This window comes from Alexandromys fortis, unplaced genomic scaffold (assembly GCF_014885135.2).
Source record: "Alexandromys fortis isolate MF-2015 unplaced genomic scaffold, M_Fortis_MF-2015_v1.1 scaffold_34, whole genome shotgun sequence".
NCBI lineage: Eukaryota > Metazoa > Chordata > Mammalia > Rodentia > Cricetidae > Alexandromys > Alexandromys fortis.
In genome coordinates, this window is record NW_026067933.1 from 3,088,223 (window position 1) to 3,111,323 (window position 23,101).

The window sequence follows — 23,101 nt, forward strand, 5'->3', positions numbered from 1 at the left end:
TGGTTGAGTTCTAATAGATCTATTATTTTGTTCTACAAAACTATCTGTTATGGTGACTTGAGAGTTAGCTCAGTGGATAAAAACACTGACTGTTCTTATCCACTGACCAAAAGACACGGGTTTGATTCCAAGTACCCAAAAGGCACCTTACAACTGTCTCTAACTCCAGTTCCAGGGCATCTGATGCCCTCTTCTGGCCTCTGTGAGCACTGGGCATGCATGTAGAGAACAGACATACATGCAGGCAAAACATTCATATGCATAAAAGAAGTAAGAAATTAAATGAATAAAATTCATATTGTTCTAATGCTACTAAAACCTATTTAGAAATTGCAGTAACTGCTTTAAGATTTCTCCCAGGGCTTCAGTGAACATATTTATGGTATGTAAAAGAGCAAGGTTTTACAGCTTCCGTTGTTAACATCCTCAGCTAAGTAGATAAGAGGCATTGTTGTTAAACTTCTAGATTTTAAGATTTATACTTTACATAAGTAATATAGAAAATGTGTGACATTGATAAGAATTTTAAAAATGTTTCCTCTGTTATTGCTTCTCATATACAACTTCAATCATGCAGGATAAATAGGATTTTATTTTCTGTTCTTCGCTATTTTTTATTGATTTTTATTGAGCTCTACATTTTTTTCTGCTCCCTTCCCTTCCTCTCCCCTCCCCTTCAACCCTGTCTTAAGGTCCCCATGCTCCCAATTTACTCAGGAGATCTTGTCTTTTTCTACTTCCCATGTAAATTAGATCCATGTATGTCTCTCTTAGGGTCCTTGTTGATGTCTAATATGCTTTTCTACATTATTTTTTAAGAGAAATCAAGTAAGGTATGGACATTAAGAACACTAGCTTCAGACTGTAAAAGACTCAACTTCAATTCCAGTCTTCCGCCTCCTGTTTTTGGAGACAAAACCTCACCTTTGTGAACCCCATAATCCTTCTATCTTGGAAACTACCGACAAGACTATTAGGAACATCATGTTACTCTGCAAGCAAAAACAAAAACAAACAAACAAACAAAAAAACCCCACCTATCCAATGCTGGGTGCATAGTTTGAATTCTGTAATTAATAATTACCATGTTTCTTTTGACAGTGATAGTGAACAGAACACTATTGATAACATAAGAATTACTTGTCTTTATTACTAAACCCTCTTAAACTACTCCTCTGAAGCTTGATCACAGCCAAGTTGTCATTCATCCCTGATATTCTAGAGTAGAAGGCTACTACATATTCCTAATATCCAGTAGTTTTTCTTATACAGTGCACTTATTTTAAAAGGGGGGGGGGTTGGATAAAGGCAAATTCAAATCATCCAGTGTATTTTATGTCTTTGAGTTATACTTGTTATAATAAACTTGGTGAAGTAACCGTGTTTTTATGCACGTGGTGGTATTTATCACCTTGATAAAGAGTTGATGGAACCCCTCCCCCCCAGACTCCTCTTTCTCACTATTCATTGCCCGAAACTGTATTCTGTCCTGCCAGGCAAGCAGTGCTCCATGATTACAAAGCATGATCTCATCAGTCAGTTGAAACAAGACTAGTCACTCAAGCCTCACGGTGCGGCATCTGTCAGATCACCATGCTCACCATCAGTATGGGAAATGCTTTGATCTTTTACCAATTTTTCATGGCTCGCTCTGAAACAGTCTACTGTCATTAACTGTATGGAATGAATTCTTATTACTGTCTGTGTAACAACGTAATTTAAGACCAGTTTGTTTCTGAATACCCAAAGTCTGAGGCTAATGCTTTACATGAGACTGTCAGGTGTAGCACGACTAGTAAAAATCCAGAGACAGAAATTGGGGCTCGCCGGGCGGTGGTGGTGCACGCCTTTAATCCCAGCACTCGGGAGGCAGAGGCAGGCGGATCTCTGTGAGTTCGAGTCCAGCCTGGTCTACAAGAGCTAGTTCCAGGACAGGCTCCAAAGCTACAGAGAAACCCTGTCTTGAAAAACCAAAAGAAAAAAAGAAAAAGAGAAATTGGGGCTCAACCTGAAGGTCAGAAAAGCAAAGCAGCCAGCCACTGGCTCTTACCTCTACCTCAGTCCAAGATGGCGACCCTACCTCCAGGAATCTTAGAATGAGACTGTGTGAGAGTTGTCTCCTCACAACTTATATTTCTCTGTAGTGCTGGGATCAAAGGTGTTCACCACTACTGCCGCCTGGTTTCTATGGCAAGCTAGTATGGCTACTGGGATTAAAGGTTTGTGTCACCACTACCTGGTCTGTAAGGCTGACCAGTGGGACTGTTTTACTCTCTGATCTTCAGGCAAGCTTTTATCTATTAAAATATAAATTAAATACCACTATAATCAGATAGTACTGGGGGTATAACTCTGTTTATAATGTTTACCTAACATACACAAAGCTCTTGGTTCAGTTCAGAGAGCCACATCGCCAGCACAGTGGTGCCTGCCTGTGATCCAGCACTTGGGAGATGGATCAGGAATTCAAAGTCATTTTGGGCTGTATAGACTACTTGAGGATAGCCTGGGATATATGAAATATTGTCTTAAAAAAATAAAAAAGCAACAAAATCAGATGATATTGTGTGATCATTGCCACAAATGATTAGTAATAACTAATACAATTGTCTGGACTTTGTATTAAGCTTTGCTTAGTGAAAGATGGTTTTGAAACAGTATTGAAAAATTAAGTGTAGTTGTATGCAGGTAACTCACACATTGGCATTTTCTCCCTCCTAAAAGTACTTGAAAAATCAGTACCACTAATTTCTCATTGCTCTTCCCTTAGATAATGCTGAAAATGCATTCTTATATGACAAATGTAACTGGTGTGTTATTACAAATATAAAATTAAATATTTCTTTGTTTAGAAACTAATTATAATTGCAAGAAATGTTTTCAAAGACTAAATCCCAACAGCATGCAAATTTCTGAAGTCACAAATTATTTATTGTCTATAAGGACAAAGTCCTCATACTTAAGTGATGCTTAGATGTGACTGGAAGATCGTTATGTCAGCAAGGTTAAGGTACAACTTTCAAGTTAATTGCTTTTGTCCTAATTGACTAGTTAACAAGCGTGAAATATATATTCATGAGCACACACACACACACAAATGGGAAACATCAAATTAAAACCTTGTTTGCAAAGTAATTCTAACCATTTCTCTTTGCATTTAATAATCTTTTTTTTCTACCTATTTTATACACAAGCAGTAATATTAAGACTCTAGAATAATGAGTGCACATCTTTGAGAAAATATAATCAGTTAAAAATAAACTAATGAGAAAAATGCCTGTTGCCCATTACCAAATGCCAAAGATGTTCTTGATGTACATAAGGTTTAAAGTAAATAGATGATTAATGTGTTTTCCACACTGTATTAGCATGGATAGTTTATGTTCTCAAATTTCCCAAGACTGCTATACAAGCAGAGATTTAAATTGATACAGAATTTTTTGAGAATTTTCTAAGTATTACTTATTAAATATTTCTTATCTACTAGTTACATATTCACATATTAATCCAAATTTTCTGTTTCTTAAAAAAATTGAGTATCTCCAGGCTCATGTTTTGTTTATTTTTATTTGGAAGAGAAGCAGTTAAGACATTTCCATTTGCATTCAGTCTATTTTTATAATCGTTCCATTCAGGGGATAGTCATTTAATTGGTCAAATGTTTAATTCCACTAGAGAACATTTTCCCTGCCATTTTCAAGGACTAGTTGTTGTTCTCTGTGTGTCTGGAAACGATTCATTGTTATCATTCACCTTGAAGGCTGCCTAAAAGAATAAATCCATCCCGTTCATTCTGGGTCAGAACTATGAAGCAAATGGCTGCAAATACTGCTATTACATTCCCAGTGTAAACACAGCTAAGGCTAATATGCCTTTTACTTTATTATTTGAATGATTTAGGGACACATTTGTATGTATAAAATCTTTCAAGGTAAATAATCTATTAATACAAATTGCTGATTCTCTTTTTTTTTTTTTTTTTTTCCAGACCTGATGGAATTGGAACTGTTTCAGTGGAAGAAAAAGAACGGTTTGAGGAGATAAAGGAGAGACTATCGGCCCTTTTAGAAAACCAGATAAGCCACTTCAGGTATACATTGTATTTGATCCAAGTATCTGCTTTTCCAATCATGCTTTATCCTGCATCCCTGCCCCTGTATACTTTTTCTTGTTAAATCTCCTTGCCACCACTCAAGAATTGCTGGTAGGTCCTAATTGTTCGCAATGTATGATCCAGGATTCATTCTGCGGTCTCTTTCCCAGATGGCTGTTTGTTTCCACTGTTTTTTACGTGAGCTATTCCTGCTCTAATGTCCATCTGCTCTTCCTGTACTTCTCCTTTGCATTTTCGTCTTCATGTAGTTTTTTTGTTTGTTTGTTTTTTGTTTTGTCCATCCCAGCTCTAGTGGGCAAGGAGATTCTCACCTCCATGATGGAGGCATTCTCAATTTCTCTATCAAAGAATAGTCTCAAGTCTTGTAACAATTTTTGTGCTTTTCACTTGTCCCTGTATAACATAGTCAATAAATTCATTGCTTAAGCCATTAATTATCTTTGTATTCACAACATAAGCTAGAAAACTTAGTGCTCCTTGTTTTGAAAGATTAGATAGCAATCCTAAGAATCATTTGCAAAATGATATTATTCTTGTCCTGGTTTTAATTAGTCTCAAAGAACCCAATAGTTAAAAACATAAATATAAACATGCAAATATATTTTCTTCTACGACTACTCTTATTAGACTCTATGAAGTATTTTATATCAATTAATTTTGTTTTATAGAATGCCTATCATGTTATGTTTATATGGTTTAAATCATTAAAAAATCAACAAACTATGAATATACATTTCTACCAAATTGTTATTTGCATTTGAACATGTCCAATCTATGTCTTATCCCTTGTCTGCAATATGAAGAGCTCAGAGGTTGCGATTGTAAGAATGGTACTGAGCAATAAATCCTCAAGGAGAAAATGTGGCATCTGTTGGTTTACACTAGAGGCTTACGGCTGACACCTTCATGTATAGACAAAGGACTCAGTCATACACGGTCACTAGTGCTAGACCCACAGTGGAAAATCACGGTATCCCAGTAGCATAATGGAATTCAACTTACAAACTTTAGACTTAGTTCTCTACATCCATTTTCAGTTTACAAATCAAACACAGACCTAAAGAAGGCTTTTGTATTTTGTGCTTGTGAAGATCTGCTTCTGCATTCACTGTTGTTAAAAATGGTGCCTCTGGTATAGAGAGTCCGTTAAATGTATTTTGTGAGTCTGTAGGTTTTTGTTTGTTTGTTTTCTGAATCCCCCTCCCCTTTGGGGGCCCACCACCCAGCTCCCAAATAAATACCCAGAGACTTATTCTTACTTATGAATGCCCGGCCTTAGCTTGACTTGTTTCTAGCCAGCTTTTCTAACTTAAATCATTCTGTCTCTCTTTAACTACAAGCGTTATAAACCTGCTGAGAAGTACTTAAATCCCCAGCTGTCATTCCCTACACGGCTCTCCTATACCAGTATTATTAGTCTACATAACAGAGAAAATGAAGGTACCTGTACAGAGGTGGAGGGCACAGGAAACATCACCTGTGGCCAAAAGTTCCAATAGGAAGGTAGTATAAACCTTTATTATGAAACTGAGAACTACATACTTCTTCCAGCTCATATATGTGACTCCCCCAAAGCTAGCGGCCAGTTAGGCTTGTATGTTATCTTCTCCTGACTATTTCACCAACCTAAGAAACAAACAAACAAAAACAACCAAAACGCCACAGCTGTACGTAGTATAGACTTCCCTAAGATCTCAGCAAGAGGCACCTTCCACAAAGATTGTCATCCTTAAGAACTGCCTACATCCATACAGCTTCTTTTTACTTTCAATTAATATGCTTTTGAAAAATGGTCATACATGTAGACCATCAGATATGTGAGAAAAAAGTATTTAATGTGGAGGAAAGAAAATAATACAGGTGGATGACAAGGGAGGCGGTGATTTGGGAAGAGGAAAGAGTGTATGGGGAAAGGGAAAGTGCTGGGATATTTTTATTAAAGTCTTTAGAGAAGTTTAAAGAGACAGCTTCTATCAATGAAAAAATGAGATTGAACAGTTAAAATAAAACTTCAGCCGGGCGGTGGTGGCGCACGCCTTTAATCCCAGCACTTGGGAGGCAGAGGCAGGCGGATCTCTGTGAGTTCGAGACCAGCCTGGTCTATAAGAGCTAGTTCCAGGACAGGCTCCAAAGCTGCAGAGAAACCCTGTCTCGAAAAACCAAAAAAAATAAAATAAAATAAAATAAAAAAAATAAAAATAAAACTTCAGAGGACAAATAGGAACTCTAGAGACCGTGTGAAAACATGACACATACAACCTAAAAATACACCATTGCAAGACAGAGTTTATGAAAACTTCCAGAAGGTGCAGCTGTTCTCATGGTTTAAGGATCAGGTAAAACTGATCTTTGACTTCACCACAGAAAAGAATTTAAAGATGGGACAGTGTAAAGCAGAGTTAGGCTTTATTGAAAATAGAATAAAAGGCACTCCTGAGAGTGTGGGTATGGACTTCTCAAAGCAGAGTCACCTGGAATGTCCTAACTCTAGCCATATGTGTACTGCTGGTGGTTAAGTGACCTCTGAAAGGTTGGTAAGAACAATGTTCTTTTTTCGTCTCATTTTTCAATGGAGGAGATTCTAGAATGCCTGCGCATGAGCCACGGGTGGGATTCTAGGGTGACCTCGCAGGTGCCATGGGTGGGATTACAACTGATAAATATTCAAACCACAATAGTAGAATTTCAGAAGAGAGTTAAAACACATCTCTTATTCTTGTTTGAAAATATCTCTAAAAAGAAGAAATATTCTCCCAGCAGCAAATGTTAATTATGTTGGAACTTTTGATTTCAACAATTTCAATTCCAATTGTGTTGGAATTGTTGACTCGGCCAGAGGCTTCAACTGGATTCTGAAGCTGATGGCTCTTTTCTTTTCCCCATGTCCCCATAATTTTTTTTTCTGTTTTTATTCTACCTCAATTAATGTAGTGCGACAACTAAATGGTGAGCCCCAAATGGTGAGCTTCATTAAGTAGAAGGAATAAAAATGACGTGTGCTGGAAAAAATGCAAAGGAAACATCACTATTCGTGAGAGAAATTCAACCTAAACCTGAAGTTAGGTCCAGGGTGGCGGCCAGAGTCTGGAATTCTAACGCTAGAGAGACTGAAGAAGGAGAATGGCCAGCCAGAAACAAGCAAACAAAACCTAAAGACTTCTTAATATACTTACAATTCTTACAATACTTGCAACAGCAAATCTGAACTTTCAGATACTGTTGGGTTAGTGGACTCTGAGAATTGTCAACACCTGCTGCAGATAGGACCTATTTCATGCCTAGGAATTTTCTCAAATGAAAGTAAAGTCCATGTAGACCAAAGATTGAATGGGATGTGCATACCAAAATTGTTAATAATAAAATGAAAATTAGCCATCTAAGTGGCCATTAAGGACTAGATAGACAGTATCCTTATAGAATTGTGTGGTTCCCTCCCAATGCAAAAGGATGAAATACCAACTGAGCACTCAGACACAAAAATGTACAAACTATCTATGTCCTCTTATGTAAGATTCTAGACATGTAATCTCATTCCAAAGATAGAAAGTTAATCACTAATTGCCTGCAGTAAGAGGAAGGACATAAATTTCCTTGTCACAACTTAAATTTTTAAAATCTTATAGTTGAAATACATGCAATTTATTCTGTAGCATCCCACTAGATGACACTGAGGTTGAGAATAGATGCAGGTGGGTGGCACTTTCTGTCATATGCAATGTCCCCAGCACCCAAAATATAAATGCCGAGGAATTCTCTTTCATAGCAGGAAGTTGGTAGGAAAGTTGGGAAGCAAAATCACAGGTGCACGGTGTGAGGATATAAAGTTCAAATGTCAAAAGAAGCTGCTAAGACTTGATCTTTTTATTTTGTACTTTCTAAAACAAATTATTTGGGGCAAGGCAGAACAAACATGAAGGATGCAAGGTCTCTTTTTCAAAACAGCTTGTTGAAGGAAGTGTGCACCATGAACATAGAATTTTAATAAACATTAATGCTGTGTTTAAATAAGGAAGGGGGTGGTGACTAATCGTATGGTGGGTGTAACCTGGCTCATTTATCTGTGAAACTCATTTAAGCAAAGTGGGAAGGAGGTTGCCTTCAGTTTTCTCAGACTAGGTATTAAATGTGGTTGAATTTTATTCAATAATTGAATGTTTTCCACTTTGCTTCGCTGGTGCATAGTTGTCAAGAGAGGCAAAAACCCAAAATATTTATCCTGAAAGGTGGCAGAGCAAAATGATTCCCGTCTTTTAAAACTCTTGCATTATAAAGATTAATTAAGCTTCTGTGTAGTTATTTTCTGTATGTTATTGATTCAGGATTACTCTAAATGTGCTGAATTATTTACACATACCGCACAGCCAATGCTAATTCAGAACATACCCATTGGGACCTCAGCGCCCTGAAATGCTAAATGTAATCTGAGGATCAGTAACGTTCCATTCATAAAATGTTTCCCCTGCAGGTTAATGGAAATAAACAATAAGAAAGACAATGGGTGGATTATGCAAATACACTGAAAAGATTAAGCAGGGGAGGGAACTACAAGAACCCAAGTGGTGCTTTATTTAAATGTGGATTAAGCTTTAGAGTACACAGAGTGATTAAAGCTACTTTGCTAATTTGTTAACGCATAAGAAGCACCACGGCACAGAAAAGTCTATTAAAATAAATTGTCTGAATGTGGGGGAATGAGGCACAGAGAGGCAAAACTAAGCAAATACATGGTCTAACAGTTAACAAACGATTAATACTCTGAAGGAAACACTATGTGGCTAGATCTGGAAAATGTTCATTTACATTTATCTATGCTGGAGAAACTGTTATAAAACTAACAAATAAACCCCCAAACAAATGCAAATACATTCTTTTTTTTTGCAAATACATTCTTTAAAGGAAGAAGTACAACTTTTATTCTTTCTTTTAAAATTTAGTTTCGTGAACAAATTTTTACTTGAAACTTATTTGCTTTCTAGATAAATCTATTCAAATTACAGTACAGGGAGAGATAATTTCATTCTGAGGTCACTAGATAATTGAGTAGGACGTGGAGATAAGCAAACTCCGTTCCAACTCATTGATTTGCAGATATCTAAGTCAAAGTGGGGTAGCAGCATAAGGACAGCCAGCTAGCTGCCTGCAGTCTGCATCCTGGGGAGGGCGCTACAGCCTCGGAGGGAGAGGGATCTTGGCTGAATCTGGTTCAAGAAAGCCAGTGGCTGCAGCAGGCTAGGTACTAACTCAGTTCTCAGTGCTATGTGGAGATGGACATGAAATAAAAATACACCTGCTAGCACCCTGTGGCCACTAGCTTTAGATGGGGTCCACTTTTTCCTTCAACAGATGTGTCTGGTCTTAGTTTCACAATAGTCCCATAACCTGCCTTCCAGTTGTTGTTCTGCAGTTAGAATACATCAGACAAGAAACACTGGAACATTGGCTCTTCTGGAAAAGGTCTGCACAGGGTTTGCATGTGTCCTGGGAGGTGAAAGAATTAAACACCAGTAACTGTGTAGTGTCCCTAAAAAGGGTCTTGAAACATTGTTGATCTTAGAAGTTTGGTATACAGTGGAAGTATATATATATTATTCTTCCATACATGAATATAGAAAGGCATGAGAAAAGCATTTCCTTTTTTCCTGGAGCTAAAATATCAAATCTTAAATCAGAAATTTTTAGATATTATGCAATAATTTCTCTACAATAACTCTTCTTTAATGTATTTCTTTTAGTGAATGTATTATGCAAATTTAATAATCCTTTTCATCTTAATTGATGCCTAGCTAGTTCAAGACCTTGGATTCATAGACTTGGTAAAATTTTACAGTTAAAGTAACTTCCAAACTGACTCACTCTTCCATTTCTCTTCAAGGTTCTCCACTAATGTCAAGATATCAAAGTTGTAGTCATTTAGCTCTTGGGTTAATATTAGATGTTTGATTTTTTTTTTTTTTTTTTGTTCCTCCTTTTGTTTTTAAAGATACTGTTTTCCTTTTGGACGACCTGAGGGTGCTCTAAAAGCTACGCTTTCGTTACTTGAAAGGGTATGTATAAGGGTCGATAAATGCTGTTTATGTTCTTGAGGGCTGTGTTTCACCTGTTGAACTGAGCAGCTCCCATGGGTTGGCGCTTTTTGCTGAACCCACAGCACTGCATGAATGGTGTACTTGTTGTTACTACTGTCTGTTCTCCCCCACTCCTTCTTTCTTTGACACCTTCCTGCCACCATACTACCCTGATATTATGTTATCATTTTATTTTGATGATATCTATCTTTCCATCTTTTCCCCCCACTTATCTCATGAAATGCTTTGTTTTGTTGTCATTGTTGTTTGTTTGCTTGCTGTTAGTTCTTTCTACATCCCAAACCACTTCACACTCGCTTTTATTATCCTCTCAAATTCACTATTTTTTCCAACAGTTATAGCCTTCGTGCATGTCAGCATTCCCTGTGGAAAATGATGAACATATCATTCCTGTCAGTTCCTTTTAGGCTCTACATTTGGTGTGTTGTCATCAAATAATTCACAAATCATACAAATACATTTCTCCTACAAAAATACATAGCAACTAAGCTTGTTAAAGCCATCCTTAAAAACAACTTTAAGGCATAATGTGTGCTATTTCTGTGGGTGTTGAGGAAAGTATTTTTTTTTCATGTGTATTGATCTCCAAATGTTGGTGAAATGTTGCCAACTAAATAATATGGTCTTAGCAACGTTTCAGTATCAGAATTCTAAACAATTTTGTTTATTCTCTGTAGCTTGTTTTTATTATGCTGGTCCTAATTTATTGACTTCATCTTGTCTATTTTTTGCTAAACTAACTTTAGAATCAATGCTACCTCCTAGCATATCTATTAGAAAGAGGTAGCAGGAACATTGCTCATAAGAGAGATAAGGGCTAGACTGGGTGATTAAAATGAAATCTTCAAATTGTAGGTTGAGTTTGTGTTATACTTTGTCTCCTGTTTTATGTGCATTGAATGAAACAGTATGGAGTTAATTTTATTCAAATTTGTATGATGTTAAAAGCTGCATGTAGCCTTAGCTTTTTAAGATATTTATTCTGTTCTGTTTCTTAAGGCGATTACAAGTAACTCAGTTCTTAAAGTTGCTCTACTTTTTGTAACAGAATACCATCTTGAGTGTCTCACACAACCTCTCTGTGTCCTGGTTTCCATGGCAGAGTCTTGCTTTTCCTCCCAGCAGGGAAGAGGTAGTAATCCAGAGATGCCCTGTGCCTTGCTTTGACGGGTGGCAGTGTGACCCTTTCTAGTTACAGTCCCTAATCACATCTTTTACTGAATTGAAAGAGAAATGCTAAGGACCATTTCTTCATTTTATCTTGAAATCTCTCTTTACTTATTACCAACTTACAAAAACACAATAAAATCTGCAAGTGAATTTTTAACACCTAAATGCCTCACATGAAGTGCTCAGGCTCCTAGAGAAAATGAAGTACTATTCAAACCCTAGCCTTACCTCTGAGGTAAACATATACATTCTAATTTCTAGTTACTCTTTCTACTATTCGATGTTTCTCTGCATGGGAAACCTAGGTAAAAATCATAAGTCTGTGTATGGAACAGCATCATTTTGAGATAAATACAGATATCATTAAATATAATAGTTCACATTTGATGCCTATATTTATTTTACTATGCACAGAAGGTATTTTTTAGGCTACAAAGACATATTATGCATTTCTGAAGTACCAAATATATATGTCCTAATCGAATGTGATAATAAAAGACATGTTAAATGATCAAGTTAGCTGTTTTCAAGAAAGAAAATCTTGCCTAGATACACTTGAAAATACTGTCAGTGGTGATTGATGCTTGCATGCTAGAAGATATTCAAGAGTGTGCAAACATTGGTGCAAAGAGAATAAAATAATAAAGTTTTAATGGATATTCTCAGTCTCTGTTAGTATTTATTTCAATGTAAGAGATTGATAGAATGCTTACCACACTTAAAAAAGCACTTTATATTACCATTGTATCATTGTTTAGATATAAACAAAGCATGACAATTACTTTCAATGCTTGAAAAAAATAGTCTAAATGAAAGGCTTCCTTGCCTCATTAGAAAGTATTTTAAATTACCTTCTGAACTTTTTTATATGACTGTATTTGCTTCTTGCCAATAATGAAACATGTTATGGGAAAAGATCCAAGAACACATTTTAGGACCCCAGCAAAGAATGGCCTGCAACTTCTTTTTGTCCAAAACTGAAGGAAGTTTCCATGTGCCTCAGCACTTGATCTCCCATAAAGCGTCCATTCCTCTAAGGCAAAGAAGTTTCTTTCATCTTTGTATAGTTCACCACTTCGTGTTCAGCAGATCACAACTATTGAAGTTTAATTAGCGATTTTTACAGGCCTCCAAAATTATGCCTGTTCATGGCGGAGTTTTTCTTACGATTTTTTTTTTCATATGTATTCAGAAGACCTGGGGTTTTTACCTTAGGACTACACAAGACAAACTTTGTTTATCACTTGTGCCAAAGACTGAAATCCTGATCTGAAACAGCTGCTGTAATGGTGTCGTGGATCCCTGGAGGAAAAGTGACAGTCACACTGAATCCTGGTGACCTGGCCTATGGGAGGTTTTGATGTGCACAAATGAGGCTTAGCCAGGAGGAACCAATACTGAAGGATTAGGTCCCAGTTGTGAAGTGCCGACTCATTACTTCCCACAAGTTACTGGAGACCCCTCCCCCTTCCCAGGAACACTCAAGTCTGGGGGCAATTTGTGTAATCTGTTTTTAGACCTTATTTGATGCAGCGTCTCTCCTCTCTCCTTTTTCGCCCACCCCACTCCTCTTCTCTCTGTAGGTTTTAATGAAAGACATTGCCACTCCTATCCCCGCAGAGGAGGTGAAGAAAGTGATCAGAAAATGTCTGGAGAAAGCTGCCTTGATCAATTACACCAGGCTTACGGAGTATGCCAAAATTGAAGGTCAGTGCCCTGAGCAATTGCCGAAGTGGCTGTGAGAGCCAACAATGCCTATTAACTGAATTTTCTCTGAGAAGTCCTTTCCCTCCCCGAACAACCCTGTGCCGTGGCAAAGGGAAATGTCTCATTAAAATCTCAGCTGGCGAACTGAAGCGCTTTTCCTATTCATTGCTTTAATATGCCTCCTGGGACTCGGCCTGAATGGAAGACCTAGGATCCGTGCTCAAGTTGTCCTTTGTTCTTATTTTGAGTTTTCAAGAAACCAAAAGGTGTTTTCATGGGTTGTATTTTTTGACATCACTGTAAGTATGCCTAACATTTAAACTATGGGCTGTGGATTCTTTCCTGAGCGGGGTCAGTGTAGCATTACGGAATTTTATTTTCTGATCTGCATTGTCGTTCAGAAGAGGAAGAAGAAACTTGTGGATTGTTGGGAGGGCTGACATAAGCCGATAGAACTTCCTGCCGCTTCTAATTGATTGCTCTATATTGATGCGTTTCGAAGATGAGACCTCTTGAGAGGACTGTGCACTTTTTTTTCCCTCCTCTTTGAGTTTTATTCATTAAGGACGCTGATATTTTAAAGGTTTAGAGATAAATAAATGGGAAGTTGTAGCAGAGTCACAAGATCAGATTTTAATTTTCCAGTCTTTTGACAGACGATTTTAAAGTACTGAAGAAGATTTTAAATTGTTTGTTCAAATAATCATAAAATAGACTTACATCATACATGTGTCATTACCAAAGAGAAAGGAAAAGTTTGTGTCTTGCTAATTGTTTATTAAATGTTTACATCTTAAAATAAGAACGTAGTCATCCTGTAGATAAAGTTTGGTAACTTTTAATCTTTTAAAATTCTGCTTAGTGAATGGTTAATTTGTGAACTAATTGGTATTAGAATACTTTTCATCAGTTTTCGGTCAGTGAGAAAGATAAATGTTGTTCTGCCTTTCCTTTATTCTCCAAATCTAGACAAGCTCACTAACAAGCATGTGATAACCAACCTCCTGAGTGATTAACAAAAAAGCCATCTCATCACCATAGCAACCAATATTATATCACGAGAATAACAACATGAAACCTCCTTAGTTACCAGCTTAACATCATTAATTACGATATCATGTTGTGTTAAAGCAAACGCAGTGAACACTCGGTCATTCGAAGGAAATGAAAGATGAACACTTTGGTTTTCACTCTTGAATACTTGTTCATGTAATTTTCATGTTTAGGGGTTTTTGAGTGTTCCAAACGTGATTAAAAGAACTGATATACAAACTGACATTAAAACCTTTCAACTGTCTCAGAGGGAAAGTTGGTGGGACCTTCAACCATCATTTCGTACAAATATGTTTCCGATCTAAAAATCACTGAAGGCAACTTTTCTTTCTGAGCTCCTCTGGCGATATGTTTTACTGCTATGCAAGAATGCAGCGAGAATAATAGACTGCATTTCTCTGAGTTGCTCAGGAGTTGTAGAGTCCATTGTAAAAGAAATAGAAGATCTTCTTTTATTTGTACAGAGAGAAGTCTGTCCTAAGACCAAATGGAAAAAAAAGCAGGGATCCTCCAATAGTTCCCTTTCCTGGAGTCATTTTGAGTTTAATATGACAATATTCTAGAAAATGGATTCCAACAATCTACTCAAGGAGGACTGCTAAGCTGTCTTACTTCAAAAACATAAAATGTTTGCTCAGACACTGAGGAAAACTTATATGCTTTTTAGTTTCTACTTCCAACTTTCCTATTTTTATTTTATTTTTAATGTTCAGGCCAGAGCAAGATCATATAAAATGATTTAGAAGTAGGAAGACAGGCTAGTTTTCTTTGCTTGCTTAGCCTTAAATTCTCTTTTCTTATGTTTTAGGGCCCGCAGAAAAGGACCCAGGTAATGTGTTTCTGCATGCACGTGCTGTTATTTCTAATGTGGTGGCATATGACTTTTTAGAAACATCTTTGAAGTACCGCTGTCATAAAACTTAGCATATACTTAATGTATATAAAAATGCAGCCATGGAACCGTTCACAGAGACTATTATAAACCTGTCTACCACTTCCAGAAGTTTCCTCCCATCCTCTTCCTTATTATTATAACCAGGTTGGAAAGAGGGGAAAAAAGGAACTAACTATGTGTGTTCATAGCACTTTTTAAGTGTGTAAAACAGCATTGCTGTCCAGAGCTCACTCTGATGCATGGTATGTCTGTACAGTTTTCTGATCTTGTGACAAGGAACTTCACAAAACAGAGGTGATGCTTTCCTGCTTTATCTACCTTGAAACCAGTATACTCTCTGTCTTTCCCGATGTTAAAAAGCACTCTGTGCTGTCACGTAGTATTTCTTACCATAGCCGGTTTGCTTTGTTACCATGATGCTCTTCACGTACGTGTAGATCATAAGGCGGAAAGATGGCATTTCCTTTTGTCTGCATATACCAAATTTGCCACAGCCCTTGTCTGTCAGTAGATACTTCTTCTGTGATTTGGTTATTGTGCATAAAGTTGCAGTGAGATGGAAGTACAGATACCTGAAGATTTTCATTTCTGTTCTTTTGAATTTATAGCAGACCCTATGATAGTTCTATATTTTTTTCATGCTCCTCCATAGCATGCTTTCCACAGCATATGTATCCATTTCCACTGGTACCCATGGTATCTAAGCTCTTCCCTTCATGTCCTTGCCCACCGCTTGTTATATCAGGCAGTGGGGTTTTTGTGACCATCGTTGTTGAAGGGTAGGTAATATTTCATTTTGATTTTACTTGCATCCCCAAGAAGATTAGTGGCATTGAACATTTTTCTTATAAGCAAGAGACCCATTGGCCATTTGTAGGTCCTCGTTTGATAAATGTCTAATTCTGTTCTTTTGTCCATTTTGATTGGGTTACTTTAGGGTTTCTGCTATTAATTGGATTGTGTGTTGTATATTTCAAATGTTAGCCTGCTCTCGGATGTATTTTCTCTCATTCACAGGCTGCCTTTTCATTTTGTTGTCTGCTTTCCTCTTGGCTATATGTGCTGTCTTCCTTCCTGCTGGCTGTATCTGTTGTCTTCCTTCCTCTTGGCTATATGCTTTGATGTTTATAAGTAACTCTCCTGTCAGAGTAATTGTCTGATCACTTTCACTAGGATACTAAAAATACTTTTTTTTTATTTTTTGCAATTATTGCTAAAATACTTGATTTTTTTTACAGCTATTGCTAATGCTTTGTAGGGGAAATATATGCTATTTGTCTCTGGAAGATCATCAGTAGTTTTATATGAATTCGAGATAAGAAACTAGACGCCATACATGTTATACATTATGTATTAAACATGGATACTCATCTTATTTGGAAGTGGTTACCAGTCTCTGAAGGGTTCTCACCAACAGAAGTGAGAACCGTCTTTCTTCCTCACTTTTGAAAGCTGGCATGAGAATAAAAAGCAAAACCGCTATCAAGCAAAAGGAAGATGTTCTTAATTCTGAACAAATGAGCAGAGGCTGTTGTTGAAATAGGAGCGGCGGGGCTGCGTCCCCGGCACCCGGCCGCCCGCATGGCTAGCTTATACCCAGAAATAATTACACGGAAACTGTATTCTTTCAAACACTGCCTGGCCCGGATAGTTCCAGTTCCTTATGGCTAGCTCTTACATATTGTTCTAACCCATTTCTAATATTCTGTGTAGCCCACGAGCTGGCTTACCAGGGAGGATCTTAACCTGCGTCTGTCTGGAGCGGGAGAACCATGGCGACTCCTCACACAGCTTCTTTTTCCCAGCATTCTCCTCTGTCTACTCCGCCTACCTAATTTTCTATCCAATAAAATGGGCCAAGGCAGTTTCTTTATTAATAAGAAATCACTCCCACATCATTTCCCCTTTTTCTGTTTAAACAAAAAAGAAAGGCTTTAACTTTAACATAGTAAAATTACATATAACAAAACAGTTATCAAGTAAGAATTACAGTTACAATATTTATATCTATTTTATCTCTTATCATAACTAAGGAAAACTATAACTAACCATTCTTCAACTCCATCAAAGACTCCAGAAGGATATAATATTACCTATCAAACAAGAAATAAGAAAACTCTAGAAATGACAGAGACATCTCGCTGCCTGGACAGTCACCCAAAGTTCCTCTGTACCGTTGGGGCATCCATCTTCGGCCTACAGGCCCATAGTATCCAGCAGACATTCTCATCAAGCAAGAAATTCCAAAGACAGTTCAGTCACTTTTTGCTGTGTCCTGCAGAATGTCTCACAGACTCTTTCATGAAGCAGGAACCCCAAAAGGTCATCTCACCTTTAGGCAAGTTCAGCAGTCCTCTCTCTGCGGGTTCTCTGTGTCCAGTTTATGCAACAGTCCAGGCAAGAGCAGTTTCTTGCCCAAATGGCTATCAAACTCCATAAGGATTCTCTTCGATGCCCATCTTCCTCTTGAAATAGATTGGTGCTGCCAGGAGCAAATGTGTCTCATTGTCATGAAAAACCCTAAGTTATTAAAATATCTTAAATGCCATATTCTGCAGCCTTTGAAAGATATGAAGAATGCCTATCTAACTAAAATATCTCTCTATATATCTAGAAAATCTAACTAACATGACTACAAGCTTAAGTATTAGCGATGATTATCCATTAACAACCTATATTTCCTAATTATACATTACATTTTTAAATGAACTACACAATCACAATACCTTAATCAAGATCAAAAATACATATACATATAACAAAATTGACCATAAAATCCATACCAATGCAAATTATTCATATCTATATCATATCCCCCTTTAAATGTAAAAGAACATTTATAAACAATATTTGGGAACATGGGCGTAGTTTTTTCTCTACAAACTGCTTCCTGCTGAATAGGGGCGTCGTTAATTAGGTTGTTCATGATATAACCTGTATGCTAGTTTCATCTCAGTTGGCAATTGAGCGAAGCAATTTTTTGAGGGTATTCACAGCAACCTTTCAGGAGGGCGTGGTCTATCATACCAAATCGGAATAGATGCAATCCACAGGGTCTCATCCTCTGCAAAAACAAAAGAAGACCCTCTCCAAAGCATCATATCCTTAGACCCAAATTCTGAAATCATAATACCCTCATGAAATCCATTTTGGTTTAGCTTGGCAGCCCATATAATGAAATGTCTCTCTGTACTTAGCTCCTTCACAGTCAAAAATTTTAAAGAAAACACAATGTACATAATCCAGACTCTCTGTGAATTTTCCATTTTTACGTGGCTTATTTTTCTTTATTTCTCTTAATCTATAACTATCTGTACTTCTGTACTCTGTCTCTTTAAAGACTTTACCCTTTTTCTTTTTAAGACATTAACTTTATTCTTTATATTCTTTTTCTTCTCTTTCCCAAGCCTACGTACATTTATCCAACAGTGTCTGAATCTGTTTTATTGTGAATCTGTAATTTTTTTACTATCCAGGAGCATTTCTTAAAATGTTAAGCATTTCTTAAAAACTTAAGTTGCACCATGTACAGGTAATACGGTACTGCCTGTGTCCTGCCCAGTCTAAACCTTAACTGCACGGTTTTAAGGTAATTACGGTAGTTCCTGCCTGAGATCAGCACAGTTCAGCATGGAGCAGCCGCTCCTGCCTCAGAGTCATTTGGTGCTTCTGAGCTGAGCACAGTTCCAGGCACACAGCAGTTCACATTGGAGCCGCAATCAGCAGTTTAATTCTGAGACTGAGTGTGCAGCACAGAAACTCTTTTCATCCAAGTTACAGCCAAATCTGACACGCAGAGCACTGCGCAGTCTGAAAACGCGTCTCTGTATGGCGGCAGGAATCCGCCATGCTCTTCCGCCTGCCTAAGCCTGATTCTGCCTTCTGCCCAGGTGCAGGCGGGGAGCGCTGAGCCATCGGCACGGTCTCAGAGCACTCTCCTCCGATCCCAAGCGGGAACACAAACATCCAGTCCCATAAAAGCCTTGAAATGCTTTAAAGCCAGAGTTCACGCTGGCAGTACAGCCCCAGGAAGCCGCGCTTTAAAATGACGCAGCTTTTTTTCTCTGCTGCTGTTGCTGAATCAGGAATCTCTCTACAGCACGCCACCAACAAAACAGCAAAAATCTGTGTTAAACTCTCTCTCCCTTATTTTTAAGCCTTCTCAGGTTTTTAAGTGGATTTAGCCCATCACGTCTGGGCGCCACCTGTTGAAATAGGAGCGGCAGGGCTGCGTCCCCGGCACCCGGCCGCCCGCATGGCTAGCTTATACCCAGAAATAATTACACGGAAACTGTATTCTTTCAAACACTGCCTGGCCCGGATAGTTCCAGTTCCTTATGGCTAGCTCTTACATATTGTTCTAACCCATTTCTAATATTCTGTGTAGCCCACGAGCTGGCTTACCAGGGAGGATCTTAACCTGCGTCTGTCTGGAACGGGAGAACCATGGCGACTCCTCCTCTAACCTTCTTTCTCCCAGAATTCTCTTCTGTATACTCCGCCTACCTAATTTTCTATCCAATAAAATGGGCCAAGGCAGTTTCTTTATTAATAAGAAACTATTCCCACATCAGGCTGTAATCCCTGTTTAGGAAATTGTGTGTGTGTGTGTGTGTGTGTGTGTGTGTGTAGGTGGGTATATGTATGGGTATAGATGTTTCTGAATCTCTGAAATGTTAACGGTCTCCTTCCTTTTTTTTTTTTTTTTTTTTTTTTTTTTTTTATTCCTTACCACAACTGTAATCAGTTTAACTGTGTATCATTTTCTGTACTTTCTCCCTGTCTTCAGACTCTTTCAAGCAGAATGCTTATTGCCTTCTTCCTCTTATGTCTGGGCACATAACCTGATGATCGAGTCAGTGTTCTGAACTTTTGTTAATTAGTTTTCATCTGGAAACAATGGTGCATGAGACAAGTGGGTAAACCGTACTCATATCACATCCACTTGCAGTGTTATAGACAAATTCTCCTTTCCTTTTAAAGTGCACATCTTCTACTAAGGGCTCTATTTCTTGGTGAGGAGCGGGAAGCTTTTTCTATTACTTTCTAGACTCTGAGTCCTGAAATGTGACCGGTACAAAACACTGAGATGCAAAGGGAGGTAAGAAAGACACCCTATAACAGTTACTGATTGCACCTGAGAAAAAATAGATAATTAGAATAAAATGAGATTTTTATCATCTCCACACATGACAGTCCACACAATATCAGCAGTCCTGTTTGTTTTTTAACAAACTCTTTCAAAATATTTTCTGAAGCCACCAAAAAAATGGCTCAGCAGATAGACACTTTATGCCATGCCTGACAATTTGAGTCCATTCCCCAGAACACATATGGTTAAAGGAAAGAACAGACTCCCTCGGGTTGTTCACAGGCTTTCCTCACATGTGTAAGTGTGCACACTCAGAAAATAAGTAAGTAAATAAATTATTAAGAATGTATTAAAATATACCTGTTAAGAAAAGCCTCTCCACCAGTGCAAAGAACTCCAGTCAAACCACATTAAGCGAAATCAAATGCCCATGTTTAATAAACAGCGCACTCCGGGGGGGGGGGGCAGGAACATGGCAAGGGAAAGACAGAGGGAGCGCAAACGCAAAACCAAAACCACATGTTCCATGTTCAGGCGTGACCCTAAATACCCTGTGTGAGTGGTCCTGACCCTCCCGAAGGTGGAGGGGGGCAGCGCTTGTCAGGCTGGGAGTTGGAGTCCAAGTGCTTGGCAGGCTGAAAATTGGAGTCCAGACTAACATTCCAGACTCTTTGGATATAGGGGTGTGACAACGAGCTTAGATGATATTTATGACTAACATTTTAGGCTTTCTGGATAAATGGGTGTTGGCTCAAGTCTGGCTTCCTGCGGGCATGGGGCCATATGGGAGAGGGGAGAGATGAGAGTTGGCACACTCATGCTCAGCGAGAGGAGTGGCTGGGGTGGCATCCAGTTTGCTGTCATCCTGGAGTCCTTGGGAAGCTGCTTTTTGAGGACGAAGAGAAGGCAGATAGCTAGGAGAAAAGAAAATGTTATTACTGGTCTATGCATTAACTGCCATAAAGAATGGAATAGGGAAGCCCCTGTTTGGACAGATGAGGCTTGGGTGTATCAGGTACAACCAGATTTTAGTCGGTAGGTGCCCTTCATCTGGGAGAGTTGGTACCAACGGTAAAGTCCCAGGAGGTGGTGCAGGTGTTTGGTGTTATCTGGAGAGCACTTTGTGAGTTGGTCTTGGCCCAGACGGTAGGAGTGACTTGTAAAATATACTTGAAACTGTCTGGGGTTAGCAAAAGGCTCTGGAGACCGTTAGTTTTTTACCAGACCTGATTTGATACAGCAGTAGAACTTTCCCAGGAACCTGTAAGAGAAGTGGAACAGATTTACATCATAGCAAAAGGCTATTGCTTTAGGTTAAAAGGTATGTACATTTTAGAATACAATTAAAGTAAACTGGGAACTCTGAACCTCTGAAGATACACTTGAAATATGTTAATCCTGGACTATGAAACCTGTTAAAGAACAGTACCTTAAATTGTCAAATGCCCTTCGACAGATCTGGGAGAGATAAATGAGCAAAAATGAGAAAGCTTTTTAGCTACGCAGGCAATCCCAAATCCAGTTTTCTGAGAAACCGCCATACTGATTTCCAAAGTGGTTGCACAAGTTTATATTCCCACCAAAAATGAAGGAGTGTACCACTTACTGCACATCCTCTCTAGCATCAGTTATCATTGGTGGTTTTGATCTTAGCCATTCTGGCAAATATAAGACGGTATCTCAGAGTCGTTTTTATTTACATTTTTGTGATGGCTAAGGATGTTGAATATTTCCCTCTTTTTAAGATTCATTTATTTTTTTTATTGAAAAGAAAAAAATTTCCGCCACCTCCCAGCCTCCCATTGTCCTCCCCCTCCTCCTACCCCTCTCCCCCTCCCCCCACTTTTCTCCTACCCCTCTCCCCCTCCCCCCACTTTTCTCCTCCTCCCTCTCCAGTCCAAAGAGCAGTCAGGGTTCCCTGCCCCGTGGAAAATCCAAGGTCCGCCCCCCTCCATCCAGGTCTAGGAAGGTGAACATCCAGACTGATTAGGCTCCCACAAAGCCAGAACATGAAGTAGGATCAAAACCCCGTGCCATTGTCCTTGGCTTCTCATCAGCCCTCATTGTCCGCCATGTTCAGAGAGTCTGGTTTTATCCCTTGGTTTTTCAGTCACAAACCAGCTGGCCTTGGTGAGCTCCCAATAGATCAGCCCCACTGTCTCAGTGGGTGGGTGCACCCCTCGTGGTCCTGACTTCCTTGCTCATGTTCTCCCTCCTTCTGCTCCTCATTGGGACCTTGGGAGCTCAGTCTGGTGCTCCAGTGTGGGTCTCTGTCTCTATCTCCATCCATCACCAGATGAAGGTTCTATGGTGATATGCAAGATATTCATCAGTATGGCTATAGGATAGGGTCATTTCAGGTTCCCTATCCTCAGCTGCCCAAGGAACTAACTGGGGACATCACCCTGGGCACCTGGGAGCCACTCTAGGTTCAAGTCTCTTGCCAACCCTAAAGTGGCTCCCTTAACTAAGAATTGTGCTTCCTTGCTCCCCTATCCAACCTTCCTTTCTCCCAATCATCCTGTTTCCCAAGGTTCCCCCATCCTCCCCTTCTCACTTTTCTCTCCCCCTCTCCCCTTACCCCCATCCCACCCCACCCCCAAGATCCCAGTTTTTTGCCCGGCAATCTTGTCTACTTCCCATATCCAGGAGGATAGCTATATGTTTCTCTTTGGGTTCACCTTCTTGTTGTGATAAGAGCAGCGGGACTGCATCCCCAGCTCTCCGGCCGCCTGGCTAGCTTATGCCTGAAATAACAACATACAAACTGTATTCATTTAAGCACTGCTTGGCCCATTTCTATCTAGCCTCTTCTAGGCTAATTCTCTCACCAGGACTAGCCCATTTCTAATAATGTGTGTAAGCACCCCAAGGTGCGCTTACCGGAAAGATTCTAGCCTACATCCATCCTGGGTCAGAGCTTCATCGCGTGTGTCTGGGAGAGCAAAGCATGGCCTCTGCTCCAGAGAGCAGAGCTGTCGAGT

At 38.9% G+C, this 23,101-nt stretch overlaps 1 protein-coding gene across 5 annotated transcripts in view; it reads left to right on the forward strand.

The window, feature by feature from the left end:
- Cadps2 (calcium dependent secretion activator 2) overlaps nt 1-23,101 on the forward strand; it is a 533,470-nt gene that overhangs the window by 395,195 nt on the left and 115,174 nt on the right. For 3 of the 5 annotated variants that reach the window (XM_050145948.1, XM_050145944.1, XM_050145945.1), the window contains exons 14-17: nt 3,989-4,090; nt 10,095-10,158; nt 12,954-13,077; nt 14,939-14,959. In XM_050145948.1, the coding sequence (XP_050001905.1) occupies nt 3,989-4,090; nt 10,095-10,158; nt 12,954-13,077; nt 14,939-14,959 (311 nt within the window). The remainder of the gene's footprint in view (nt 1-3,988; nt 4,091-10,094; nt 10,159-12,953; nt 13,078-14,938; nt 14,960-23,101) is intronic. The other 2 variants (XM_050145946.1, XM_050145947.1) reach the window with 1 other exon arrangement.